The 13,786-nt window shown below is 46.6% G+C and overlaps 4 protein-coding genes across 4 annotated transcripts; 1 reads left to right on the plus strand and 3 right to left on the minus strand.

Moving 5' to 3' along the window:
* Positions 1–6,443: 6,443 nt before the first annotated feature.
* Positions 6,444–7,850, minus strand: MYCFIDRAFT_87730 (uncharacterized protein). The gene is made up of 2 exons (XM_007928201.1): positions 7,204–7,850; positions 6,444–7,150 (listed from the first exon to the last, which is right to left on the minus strand). Exons 1-2 carry the CDS (start codon positions 7,715–7,717, stop codon positions 6,792–6,794), a joined length of 873 nt encoding a protein of 290 aa, XP_007926392.1. The 5' UTR covers positions 7,718–7,850; the 3' UTR covers positions 6,444–6,791.
* A 695-nt stretch (positions 7,851–8,545) lies between these two features.
* MYCFIDRAFT_137421 (uncharacterized protein) lies at positions 8,546–9,635 on the minus strand (the record flags this gene model as incomplete). The annotated part of the gene is made up of 3 exons (XM_007928202.1): positions 8,546–9,004; positions 9,054–9,092; positions 9,135–9,635. 3 exons carry the CDS (start codon positions 9,633–9,635, stop codon positions 8,546–8,548), a joined length of 999 nt encoding a protein of 332 aa, XP_007926393.1.
* A 465-nt stretch (positions 9,636–10,100) lies between these two features.
* MYCFIDRAFT_36629 (uncharacterized protein) lies at positions 10,101–11,670 on the plus strand (the record flags this gene model as incomplete). Its single annotated transcript, XM_007927576.1, has 2 exons — positions 10,101–10,136; positions 10,195–11,670. The coding sequence occupies 2 exons, from the start codon at positions 10,101–10,103 to the stop codon at positions 11,668–11,670; spliced, it is 1,512 nt and encodes a 503-aa protein (XP_007925767.1).
* A 100-nt stretch (positions 11,671–11,770) lies between these two features.
* Positions 11,771–13,589, minus strand: MYCFIDRAFT_116452 (uncharacterized protein; the record flags this gene model as incomplete). The annotated part of the gene is made up of 3 exons (XM_007928203.1): positions 11,771–12,451; positions 12,569–13,299; positions 13,355–13,589. Coding segments are annotated over 3 exons (1,647 nt in total), but the record flags the coding sequence as incomplete, so codon positions are not given.
* Between the last annotated feature and the right edge of the window lie 197 nt (positions 13,590–13,786).

The following is a 13,786-nucleotide window of genomic DNA, read 5'->3' on the forward strand; positions in this document are numbered from 1 at the left end:
TTGCAGATACGGAGGTTCTTAGTGCTTAGTATAACTATATCGCCTTGTTTGAAGGTTATTAGCGTATAGTGCTTGTCGTAGTAGGTCTTTTAGTACTTTTAAGCCTTTATTAACTTCTCGGCTATCTTAGCATAGATTTCTCGCATCTTCTGAACCCTCTTAATAGCCGCTAGTGTTTCGGGTACTTAACGCGCTTCCCTTTCCTTGCGCTCGGCCTCGAGCGAGGTAAATAGGTCTTATAGTAAGGCAGCGTTCTAGCCTATTATAGCAAAATAAGGGGAGACCTTAGTAGATAAGTAGACACTATTATTGTATACGAATTCAGCTAGTTATAGGAGGTTGACCTAGTCGTTAGGGTTCTTATTAATGTAGCTACGCAGGTACTACTATAGCGTAGCATTCTGCCTTTCGGTCTAACTATCTGTTTGCGGATAGAATGCTATAGACAGGCGATGCTTGAGTCTTAGCTGTAGGCAAATCTTACTCTAATAGTAAGATATAAATGTCGAGCCTCGATCGGAGACTATCCCTTTAGGGGTCCCCTAATAGCTATAGAAGATGTTGTTCTATAGCGACTTAGCTAGGTTAATAGCCGTCCAATCCTTTCGGGTAGGAATGTAACGAGCGCCCTTAGTAAACCGGTCTACGACAACTAGGATAGCATTATATACATCCTTGCTTCCCCTACGCTTAGTAGGCGGAAGGCCTATAATAAAATCTATTATAAGCTTAGCAAATAGCTTCTTTAGAATAGGGAGTAAAGACAACTCGCTAAATAGTAGGTGCTTTAGTGCTTTAACTCGTTAATATACGGTATACGTGTTTACGTAGTCCTTTATGTCCCGCTTACTATTTAGCTAGTAGTATGTGCGCGATAGTAGCTCGTGCGACCTCTCTATACTATAGTAACCGGCAAGCTCGCTATTATAGTATCGCTTAAGAAGTTCTTGTTAAATCGAATACTTAGCGGGGACATAATATCTGCCCTTAAACTTTAAATAACCTTTGTTGTCGATCGACTAGTTGCTCTTGCTAGATCGAGTCGTTCGCCTACTTGTAAGCTTGTCGATACGTTTAGCAGCAAAGGCGTCCCTCTACTAAGCACGTAATAGCTTGTTTGTAAACGATTAACTGTCCCTGTTTGTAAGGTTATTTAGTAGTACCCTCGCCGTTAAACGAGGTACGTATTATATGCATCTAATAGTACTAGTAGCCGGATTAACTATATTAGTACTTTAATCGCTGTTACTGTATATAGCGATATCGACTAGGGAGTTGTTATAACTTCTCCTATCTGTATCCTTAGCCCTTGCCTTAATACGTACTGTTAATATAGTAAGAGCATTAATGTACTTTAGGCCGTCGCGGAGTCCGGTAAGCCGCTTGTCCTACGCATGCTTGTTAATAACACGGGCTGTAGTAATCTTGTGCTACGGGGTTAGAAACAATAAATTAATAGATTGCTAAGTCTCGCTATCGTAATTAGGCCGCCTCGATAGGCTATCGGTAGGGTTACTTACGCCTAGCCGATATAATATATTAAAATTAAACCTAGCGAGGTAGACGGCCTATCTAGCCTATCGACCTATAACCCTAGTAACCTTTGTAATTCTACGGAGGTTGTTATAGTCTATATAGACCTATATTGTATATTAAGCCCTATCGAGGTAGTGCCTCTAGTGCTTAAAGGCCTCGACAATAGCTAGGAGCTCTTACTCGTAGGTCTCGTAGCGACGCTTAGCGTTAATTATCTTTCTCGAGAAGAAGGTAATCGGGTACTAGTAGGTGTTATTAGCCTACTGTAACATAATAGCTAATATAGCGAACTATAAAGCGTTAGTCTCAATTCGGATCTATTTACTTAGTACGAAATAGTATAATAAGGGGACTTTAGTAAATCGTTTCTTTAGACCGTTAAAAGCGGCTTGTGTTTTATTAGTCTACCTAAACTCTCTAGAAGGGTTTGCCTTAGTCTTAGTAAGCTTAGTTAATAGCATTATATGCCTCGAATAGCCCTTAATAAAACGGCGGTAGAAATTTGCGAAGCCGAGGAACGATTGAAGCTCCTTAATAGACGTAGGAATAGGCTATTTAGTAATAGTTTTAATCCGATTAGGATTAGCCTTAATACTATTAGTTGATACGATAAAACTAAGGAAGGCTACCTCCTTAGTAGCAAAGGTGCATTTAGAAGGCTTATAATATAGTCTATAGGCTCGTAAGCGATCGAGTACCTTGCGGACTATAGCCTAGTACTCCGCGATATTAGGGGAGTGTATATAAACTAGGATGTTATCTAGGTAAACTATATAAAGGTAGTCTAGTAGGCCCGAAAGGGCCCGATTAATATAGGACTAGAACGTTATAGGGGCATTAGCTAAGCCGAATAGTATAACTAAGTACTCGAAATGCCTATAACGAGTATAAAAGGCTGTCTTCTATTTATCGCCCTTACGAATACAGATACGGTAATAGGCGTCCTTAATGTCTAATATAGTATAGTAATAGGCACTAGAAAGGCAGTCGAGGGTCTTATTAATAAGCGGGAGTAGATAGCGGTCTTTAATAGTAACAGAGTTAAGCCTACGATAGTCGATATATAGGCGTAGGCTACTATCCTTCTTTAGTACGAATAGGATAGGGGCGCTAGCAGGGCTGTTACTATACCGTATCCGGCTATTAGCTAGGTTCTCCTCTAGATACTTACGCAATACAGCAAGCTCTCGTTTACTAAGGTTGTAGAGGGGACTAAAGGGAACCTCCTTACCCTCTATAATATTAATCTTATAATCCGTCTCTTTAAACATAGGCAATGTCGATACTAAGTGGTATTTAAATACATTAATATAGGTCTCTCGAATAGGCTCTAGTATGCGAGCAAGCTAATTAGGGTCTATGCTATTAGGGGGCACAGGTTTATCGTTATCTCTACCGAGAAGATTAGCTATCGGATTAGCTAAGGCAGGTATTAGGTTGCTAATAAACAGGACCCTAATATTATTAGGACACTCGCTAATATCGATGTATTTAATATCCTCTCTCCTAGCGATTCTAAATCGCTATTGTTAACTGCCTAAGTCTATAACTATAGTATAGTACTTAAGAATAGGGTTGCTAATAACAATAGTAGCTCCCCTATATAGGTAGTCTATATCTACTACGTAGGCAGTAAAGTCTAGTAGGCGTTTATTTCCGAGGTCGTCCTTTAGAGCTATAGGAATATAGTAGGCCCTATAGGTTAAGTGCCGAGCGTTATTAAACTAAGCAAGAGTTAGTAGGTTAGTCCTCGGCAATTGTCGAAGGTCTAATTGCTTAGCTAGGCGATAGCTAATAAGGGCACTAACTGAATTTCCTAGATCTAGCATAACCTTAGTTTAATAGCTAGTGCCCTTCGTATCCTATATAAGGTAGGAGCGTGTTACAGCTAGTATAATGTCGATAGTCTTACGCCGTACGAGGCTAACAGTTAGTGCAGCGCTTACTCTTTTTTCGACTAATTAGAAGGTTAGCCTATAGGGGTAGCGTTAGCTGCTAAGAGATGCTTTCGGTACTTAGCGGTAGTACGGTCGACTTAGGCCTAATCCCTAGGTTTGTCGCATTAGCCTAGCAGATAGCTAGTACTATCGCAATTAAAGCACTTCAATCTAGTTAGGAGGTTGCTATAGCTACTATTAGTCGAGCGGTTAGCGTTATAAGGATACGAGCCCCTTCTACGGCCCGTATTACGGCCTCCTCTATATAGCCGTCGGCTACGACCTCTTCCGCGGTCGTTACTATTCCTATTGTTAGCATTGTTGTCTTAGTAGGAACCTTAGTTTCCTCCGCGGCTACGGTTACTATAGTTGCTAGCAGGTCGGATCCTTAATTCTAGTCGTTGCTAGAGCTAGATAGCTCGTTTAGCAGTTTCGACTTTAACTGTAAATTAAATGCGTATAAGATTAGTCTGTTTAAACACACGGCGGCGGTCTAATTTAAGGACTAATTCCTATCTCAATTTAGGGCGTATTTCGGAGATCTAGATAGAATTAGTTTTAGTTAGGAGGTCGTCTTTAAGGGTCTTTAAATAGGCCTTAAATAAGCGAGCCGATTGATTAGTCTTTTGTTTAGCTCGAAGGTACTAGTCCTAAGCGTATTGTTACCTTAGTATAGGGTTTCTAAGAGTGTCTAGCATAATAGTTTTGTAGGTCTGCTACTAAACAGTAGTCTAGTTATTAAGGGAGTCAAAATAGTTATCCTAGGTGCGTTTCGGGTCGCCGTTAATGTACTATATAGTATAGACGACTAGTAAATAGTTATTTAGTAGAGCCCTTAGTACGTTTCGTTAGTTAAGCTTATAGTTACGAATGTAGTCGTTGTATTGCTTTCGACTAGAGCTATTAAACACGGTATAGTCCTTAAGTTTAGCATCCTTCTTCTAGACTAGGACTAGTAGTAAGGAAGGCCCTACTATCGGCTTAGTATTAGTTGTTAGGGCCTCCTAAAGGCGGCGAATTTCGAGGAGGTTATCCTTTAGCTATTGTTCTTAATATAGGGCAGTAAGCCTGTTTTAGGTAGCTTCTTAGAGTCTCCCTACTAGTTAGGGGCTAAAGGCTAGCTAGCTATATCGTCGATTAACAATGTTGTTAAGAATATCGTTAATAGGCAATTCTAGATTATTACCTAGAATTACAGGTTCTTCTTTAATAGGCTCTCTAGTAGGCTCTTTAGTAGGAGGCACTTTAGTAGGCACTTTAGCGGGAACTGTACTACTAGCGTTGTTATTGCTAGCGCTGCTAGCGGTAGCACGGTTGTTGTTTCGTAATAAACCGGCTATTATAAGGGGCGATACTAATAATGTATTATTAGCCCCTAAGATGCGGATATAGCGGAATTAGTAGATATCGGCTTAGTATGCTTAACTTAGTATAATAGGCTGTATAGAAGGCCTTGCTTAATAATTGGTACGGTTGTTTCGATAGAGTAGTACGTATAGGTCCCGTTCTTCGGGTGTAATATAGTTAGATTAGTCTTATTCGTAGCTATACCGCTAAAAGCTTAAAATAAGGACTATCTAGCTGCTGCCCTTAAAAGGTAGATCGAATACTGTATAAGAAGGGTATATAAGTAGGTAGATAGGGTAGTAGTAGGTACGAGTAGTATTCGATAAGGAGCTAGGAGGAGAGGGAGGAAGGCAGGCAAGTTAGCCTATTACTAAGCGCTAAGCCCTACCTAAGGCATTAAGACCCTAGCTTTACTCGAGCCCGGTTACATACTAATTACGTATAACCTCTTTAGTCCTAACAAAGAGCACCCTATTCTACTACTAATCGCGCTTATAACAGTAATACTAGTACGACCGCTGCTCTAAGCTATCCTTCGTTCTCGGCGACTAAGACTCCTTATATACGTTACTAATATAAGCTTTAAGCACCTCGAAGCGCTTAGGCTCGTACGTTAACCCCTATAGTACGTTAAATAGCTACTCTCGGATATCGATTATATTGTATAGTATACGATTAGGCCTAAACGGCGATACTAGTTTAGACAAAATAGGCGGCATAGTAACGACAATAATAATAGCAATAATAATAGATATACTCTTTAAGCTATTATAGAAAGAGCGAGATCTATATATAAGAAAGAGCTATAAGGGTAAGGTTAGAACTAGAAGTATAACCGATAAGGTTACTACGGTACTAGAATAGGAAAAGCACCGTCGATTACTAGGCAAACTATACTAACTTAGTAGATAACGCCCTCCGGAAGTAAACTACTATTACAAATAGTAGTACGCTAAATTTCCTAATATATAAGAATACCTTCTAGTTTCGGCTAAGCACTATTTCCGTTATCTCCGCCGCAAGTTAATCCTATAGAGCAGATTATTACTATTAAGTCTAATACGGAGTACTAACATTAGAGATCCTATCCCCTTAACCGCGTCCGTGGTTAAGTCCGAAGAACTGCTGTATGTATAAGATCTGAGCGGTCTGGTTGGTCAGATCCGCTTTGTATAAGTACGCACCGACAGAATTTGTATAAGGAGTGGACCAGAATCCTAGTTTTTGCCGGTGAACCCCGACAACCAACGAGTTAATCAGGGGGATATATATACATGGTTTCAACCAAAAAGCAAATCTTCCCATTGGTAGTGTATCACACAGACAGCGAGTCGCGCATTTGGGACCTGCGTCGTCAGCATGTTCAACGTTACCCATGCTTCCACCCGCCATGAGACTGGCGCTGGGACCGGGCTTCAAAGGCCCCTACCCTTGCAACACACAGACTTGTCATCGTCATTGGTTTCATCAGATTTCCAAAAGATGCACCGATGTTCTTTCGTTCGACGGTGTCATGAACGAACACCAGGAAAAATCGTCGGAGTTCGTGTGAACTGGCGCAAGGATGACGCGCAATTATACAGTATACCGTCAAACCTCGAATGCCGTGGGAAATCGTAATTTATACCAGATCGCGTTGGTATAGCGCTAGTCAATTTCGCTTAAACCGACTGTATCACTACGCTGTTACAGCTACCTCTCTGAGGTTACGCAGTTGGCCAAAGTTGTGGCGGATTTCGATGTAGTTGGAGTAGTGCGGCTGTGGTTAACAGCTCTATCCCTCTTTCCATGTGCTCCAAGACCTTCTCATGAATAGTACAGTGAATGAAGGAAGCAGCTCAAAGTCATATCCCTTGCAGCAATAACGCCATGCCTGATCGCGATCCTCGCTGATCGCAACTCCCAACTGATGCCTTTGGACGCCCAAATAGTAGTCAAAACGCTGAAGCCAAATAGTGCAGTGCAGTAGTGCTACGACAGAAGTCCACCTCTACTGCCGAAGAATCTGCGGATGGTCATGCTGGCACTGAAGACGATCGCTGCCAATGAGCCACCAACAACCGTGGCTCGGAAGAGGACGTTCATCATTTGCATGCGATTCCTCTTTCGGCAGCGATCCACGAAGCCGTCGGTGTCGTTGGTCCGTGGGAACTTCTTGCCCTCTGGCACAGGAACCTCGAGAAAATCCGCGAGTGGCTTCCAGCCCTCGCCCATCTTGTATTCCAGGAGATTCTCCTTGGGCACAAGAGATCGAACCTCGTCGTAGTACTCGTTGAATCTTCGCTTGCCGTTCTTCTCGAAGTCGCCTTCCCAGAACTCCGTCCAAAATTCTGTCAATGTATTTAGTGCCATGTCGATGTTCAATGTGGAGTGCGGAGCTCACTGGAAAGCATTGGCTGGTAGAGACCTGCTCCCCAATCAAATTTGGATACAAACTTGAGCTCTGGCTCAGTTGCGCGCCAGTGGACAGTCTTCATTGTGGATGCGTGCCAGCTGTCGACGTCGCGAGTGGTAAGGATGACTTTGGCGTCTGGGTAGGCCTGGATGAGCTCCTTCGCAAAGGCAACTGCGGGCCAGTCGCAGACAGCTTGGCAGTGGCCGAGCAATTGGTCCCATTGCTCGCGACCGAAGGTTCCCTTGCCGTCGTACTTCGCTGCCAGTGCATCGGACCACATCAGACAGTCTGGTGGGTTCTCCACAGATGCAGACATCATGTGGTAGCAGTCATCAAAGCCCAATTGCTTCAGAGCTGTGCGAAGGGAGGCAGTTCCAGTGCGTCCGAGGCCGAGGGCAAGCACCCGCATGGGCACTACACGGCGACATTCTCGTCTGTTAATGTCGGTGTCGTGTGTAAAGATGTCGGTAATGGGCTTTGGAGTGTATGGTTGGAAGGCCATGGCGGTGGTGCTGGGTGTGATTGACTGATTACTGGTGGTGTTCGTGGATCGGCGACTTGGTAGTTTCAATGAGTGGCTGGCGACAAGAAGCAGTCGCGAGTGAGATGCGGGAGGGACGGGCTGAGAGGCGGAAAGCGAGAGTTGCGCAGAATCAGCGGTTCAGTTGAGAGACAGCAGAGGTGGTGCAGAGCAGAACAAGTTGGAATAGCGTGAAGGCTGAAGTGCTGCCGATCTCTACCCCTTGATAGCGCCAGGAGCCAGGGCCCGGCATGGAGGGCCTTGGCATGCATGTACAACGCGTGGACGTCTGGGAAGTGCATCGTCATCACTCACGCCGCCGCTTGATCATTATTGTCCTCCTCCATACAGTTCCCGTCACTCGTCGTGTCTCTCATGACGCAACATCCGCGCGCGGTTGGATGTGCTCAACAACAAACGCACATGCCTTTGCCTTTGCCTCTGCGTATACTGCACCTACATGTATGTTGTATGCGAATTTCGTCCATGTCCCAGAAGTGCCGAATCGATTGAGGGGGAACTTTGTCGGGGCCAGCCCCAGCGAATCAGGCTTACTGTATTCTTGTTGGGATCAAAGGGACAAGTTGCGACTCGCGAGACAGAAAAGGCAAACAAAGCGGCACGCAGCACTTTTGCCCATGATTTGATAAGAAGTGCGTTAAAATGCTGCACGCCGACACGTGACACTGTAGTACAGTGGATGATACTCTGGCCAATGCGCTTCCTTCTACGCGGCGTGGCCTGACATTGGGCTTGGCGCCAAGCTCACCCATATCTATCTGGCTATCATCATTATCATGGAATGTTCCGTCAGAGTAGCTCAGGCTCAACAATTCCCGTCTGCACTGTAATCACGCCGTACGCTTCAACTCGACGATGCCGTGCATAATCGAACGTCCGCTCCTTGCCTTTCCTGCATTCCGCCACATCAATCTCCGCAACAATCAATTCATCCTCCTTAGTCTTGGCCTCAGCAATCACATGGCCTTCAGGACTAACGATGGAGCTGCCGCCGATCAAATCGTACTTGCCATCATCCACGCCGCATCGCGCTGAAGAGATCGAAAAGCACGCGTGCATGTAGCTATTCGCCTGCTGCACGAGCCTGGAATGGAAGAGGGCCTCCTGCTCCTGCTCCTCGGGCGACATGCTTGTGCCTCCCCAAAGATGCGACATATGGGAACCAGTGTTGTATCCGAACATCAGGATCTCAGCACCTTGAAGCGTGTACACTCTCCATGCTTCAGGCCATCTCCTGTCGTTACATATCTGCATACGGTCAGCGACAACTCGACCACAATCGACGCCGATTACTTACGAGCATGCCCATGATCGGGTCTCCTTTACCATCCGTCTTCTCGCCCTCCTTGGCTTGGCCCTTTTTCAACGCATCCGGGACCAGACCAGGCGCTCGAAAAGCCTTGAATCCAAGATCTCCAGGTTTGAAGTACCGCTTCTCCAACTGATTCGTAGCATTGGGGTCCTCGAATGGTTCTACGCGACCAGGCAAGTGTACCTTTCGATATTTACTGATCACTTTGCCTGCAGATGCCGAGTAATAGACAGAAGTGTTATATCCACTTCCGTCTGGTGTCCGCTCCGCATATCCGATACAGATATCGATTCCTTGAGCTTTCGCTTCGTCAAACAAAGGCTTGACGTCCGGAGACTGAGTAATGTCTGCGCCGTGTTCGAAATAGGTATCTAGCTCTTCACGAGATTCGATGAAGTGCCGTGGGAAGAATGTTGTAAGTGTACACTCAGGATAGACGACCAATTGCACCTTCTTTTCTGCTGCTTCGTGTAGTAGCTTGATCAGTCTCTGGACCGTCTCTGGCTTCGATGCATCTTTGTGAACTGCGCCCACTTGAGCAGCTGCGACCGTGATTTTTCGGGACATGATGAGGAATCATGCAAGCAGAAAGGCAATCAATCAATGTGATGAGGGATAACCTTCGAGGCCCGTGAACACATATACCACTAATACATGTACCAAATAGGCAGTCGGACGGCCAGGAAGTCGCCGTATAGATCTTGCAGTCGTGCAGTACTCTACACACAAGATCTCATCATTCGCCGTATGGCCCGCCTATCTTGCCCGAATGGCCTTACTTATCGGCTCGGCCAGTCTCGGCGGCGTGGGCGACAGGAAGCTAACTCAGCTCGTGCGAGATCAACGGTCAATGGAATTGCGAATGTCCAGATGCGACACAAACATACCATAAGTCAGAGAATAGAAAGGACTTATAGGAAGCAAGAAGTCGAGCATTCACTTGAGGTGAGAGCGATCCTTGCAATCTGCACATTGGTGGCGTCAGAGCTCTAACTTAAATAAAAGTGGGGCAAGCATTGAGATCAGAGCAATATGGACTTCGATCTGATTGTTAAGAATGGCACAATCGTGCGTCTGAACTCCACTCGATCAAAAGAAGGATGCATACATCTAACACATCCGCCAGGTCACAGCCTCAGAAGTTCTCCCACCCAACCTCGAAATCGGAATCAAAGCCGGCAAAATCTCATGCATAGGCACAGCCCTCCCAGCATCATCCCAGACCAAGATCATCGACGCAGAAGGAGCCTACATAACCCCCGGAGGCGTCGACTCACACGTTCACCTCGCACAAAAGAATTCCCCAACAGGAGACACATGGGAAACGGGATCCCGCTCCGCAATCGCAGGAGGAACAACGACCATCCTCGCCTTCGCCTCCCAACCCCGATCCGAAACCTCCTTACTCCCAACCCTCGAAGACTACCACAAGAAATCCTTGAACCAAAGTTACTGCGACTACGGCTTCCACTTCATCCTCACGAACCCGACTCCAGAAATCCTCGAGAAAGAATTACCCCTGCTGGCCGCGCGCGAAGGCATCACGTCTGTGAAGTTGTACATGACCTACGAAGCCATGAAACTCGACGACGGCGAGATTTTACGGATACTATTCGCGTGCAAAGAGTTAGGCATGACGACTATGATCCACGCCGAATCCCACGATATGATTTCGCTCATAATCCAAGGTTTGGAGAAGAAGCGGAATACCGCGCCTTTCTTCCACAGTCTAGCACGGCCCCGGATCGCGGAAGACGAGGCTTCGTATCGCGCCATTTCTTTGGCCGAGTTGGCGGATGCTCCCATGTTGATTGTACATATGAGTTCTGAGGTGGCGATTCGTCATGTTCGGGATGCTCAGACGAGGTTATTACCCATACACGCCGAGACGTGTCCGCATTATTTATTCTTACTTTCGGAGAAGATCAAAGGAGAGGCTCACGATCATTTTTCGGGAGCGAAGCATGTCTGTTCGCCGCCTTTGAGGCACGAAGTCAAAGATTTGGATGCTTTGTGGCAGAGTATTGCGAATGGGACGTTTACGACGTTTTCTTCCGACCATGCGCCGGCGAAATATGATCATCCTGGTGGAAAGTTATTGGGGTTGATCGATGGGATTCCGAAGTTTTCGAAGATTCCGAATGGTTTGCCTGGGGTTGAGACGAGGGTGGCGTTGTTGTTTGGGCAGACGGAAGCGTGTAAGGAGCCTGAGGAGGCGAGGTTGAGTTTGCCGAGGTTTGTGCAATTGACTGCGACGAATGCTGCCAAGTTGTACGGGCTGGATGGAAAGAAGGGCAGTATCGCGCCTGGGTATGATGCGGATCTGGTCATTTGGCATCCTGGCAAGACTGGCGCTTGCACAATCACGCAACCGATGCTTCATCATGATATTGATTACACGCCTTTTGAAGGTGTCGATGTCGGCAATTGGCCCAGATACACTATCTTGCGAGGTGAGGTGATCTACGACAAAGCGGAAGGTATCGTTGGTAAGATCGATTATGGCCAGTATTTGAAGCGTGGAAAGGGCCAGGTATTGGTTGGGAAGACTGGCAATATTCCTCGAGGTATGACTGAGGATGAGCGGAAATACTGGCGATGAAATTTTTCTCTCCGGTCCACGCTGGCGAAGACTGTATGGCGCTGTCTCGTCCGTAGCGATGAACTTTAGCCGCTCAGGTGACATGGCGAGCATCAGAAATGATGCCCCATATGCCGAGCGGGTCGTTCTTGCCTGTATTTCTACTTCGTTCCATTTCTTGTAGTCGCCTCACACGCTTGACCATCAAGCCAACCACGATGGGGCCAAGGAGTGTGCATAACAGGATTGCCCATGTTACGATCAGAAAGAGCTCAGATCCATTTTCCTCGTTTGAACCAAAAACACCACCGCTCTCTGCAACGCTCGAGATCAAGAAGCCTATCTCACCTCTTGCAACCATTGCGCTACCAAGCAAGGCGGCCGGGTAAAGTGACACAGGCTTCGGGACCCGTGATTGTTTGCCAGACGACGTCTCCCGACTCTCTGGAGATGTGGGTTGAGCAGGTGTGGACTGAGCAGTCTGCATTGTTGCATCTGATGTCGCAGCGGCCTTGCCGTTTCTGACAGGCCATGGCCAGCACTTCGACATGCTGTTTCTGAATCGCCTCGAGAGTGCTTGCAAGGGCACAACTGGTGTAGCGAAGCTGATCAAGAAAAGCCCGCAGATCAACTTGGCCAGCACCATCAACATGGTATAGACCAAACCTCGCCAAATGACTGAACCAGTGAACATTTGTGTGATTGGAATTGCGAAGCCAATCGACGCGAAGAAGAAAGGCTTGAGAATGGTTTGAAGCGCGGGGCTATAGTATTTCTCGAACACAGCTATTCCTGTGAGATCCTCGTACGGGTCTGGGCGTGACCGGGAACACGTTTCGGTAGGTCGTACACTAGGTTCTGCGGGCGAAATGCCCTCTTTGATTGCTTGATCTAAGCTTCCATCGTCTTGTGATGTCACAGAAATGTTGGGGTTCGACCTTACATGTAGTTGGGGACTATCCTCCGTCGCTTGTGTGCACGACTGTTGTCCAGTAGCAGGAGGCTCCATTTCTTCGTTGGGGTTTGACATACGAAGTTCTTTGCAAAGGCCGTCCCACCATGATATGGTCGCACCAGCAATATATGCAGCAAAGAGATTGGATGTTCCAGCGTAGCTCGCTGCAGCTACGAGTCCGGCCAACACCATGGCGTGAAGTACCAGAGCTACATTTTCTGTAGCAATCCACTTGTGCCTTCGCTCCGAGTTCTGGCTTCTGATCGCATTGTACAACTCTCTGGTAAGCGGTTTCAGTACCCACGCACAAACGAGAGGCACAACTACCGCGAATGCGATCGAAACGAAGACTGGACGGATGACAGTGACAGCATTGAAGTCTGAGGATGTGCCGAGGCTTGAGACGATGCCGCTCATGACGAGGCCCACGATATCATCCATCATCGCGGCGCTCGACAATACCACGCCGAGGCGACTTGCAGCCAGACCGCTCGTGGACAGAATAGTGAAGGTAGTGCCCAAAGAAGTCGAACACAGCGCAGCGCCCGCAGCGAATGCCTGCACCGGCGCAACACCATTCACAAAACTGGGCAGGAGGAATGAGAGGCCGATAGGAGCTGATATTCCAGTAAGAGCCACCAAAGAGGACAAGAAGAGATTGGACTTGAGTGTCTTGAGATCTGTAGATAGTCCGCCTATAAATAAATCGTTCAGCATAGATTGATGTCCATCACTGCATTTTCTGCCAACCTTCAAAGACAAGCAGAATCAGGCCAAGATAACCTATCTGCACAATGACATTCTGCGCAGCGACAGACAGCCAGTTTGCGCCTGGTTTGCCCCATGCTACTCCAATGGCAATCTGCCCGATCAGTCCGCAGAAGAAGAGTCGATCGAAAGCCCAATTCACTGCATTCTGTAGGAGTAAGAAGGAAGTCAGGATCAGAATTGTAACAATATCTGGCTCATGATAGGAGAGTGCGGCGATGGTGGACGACATGGTCCATGGCGGAAAAAGAAGGAGAGAGAGAGAGAGAGAGAGAGAGAGAGAGAGAGCAAAGCCAGGAAAGGAATTGCATTTGACTCAGTGCCATTTCAGGCCACCGTCAAACTTCTGCCCATCCAAGGACCAGCACGACTTCGACTCGTGGAAAATATCCATCATGCACAAATCCTAACATG

Source organism: Pseudocercospora fijiensis, assembly GCF_000340215.1.
Source record: "Pseudocercospora fijiensis CIRAD86 unplaced genomic scaffold MYCFIscaffold_4, whole genome shotgun sequence".
Lineage (NCBI taxonomy): Eukaryota > Fungi > Ascomycota > Dothideomycetes > Mycosphaerellales > Mycosphaerellaceae > Pseudocercospora > Pseudocercospora fijiensis.

Bases quoted from the DNA above. Each gene is read 5' to 3' on its own strand.
- MYCFIDRAFT_87730 (XM_007928201.1), bottom strand. From the start codon at position 7,717: ATGGCCTTCCAACCATACACTCCAAAGCCCATTACCGACATCTTTACA. The intron at 7,151-7,203 runs GTGAGCTCCGCA...ATACATTGACAG, and splicing joins CTACCAGCCAATGCTTTCCA to AATTTTGGACGGAGTTCTGG.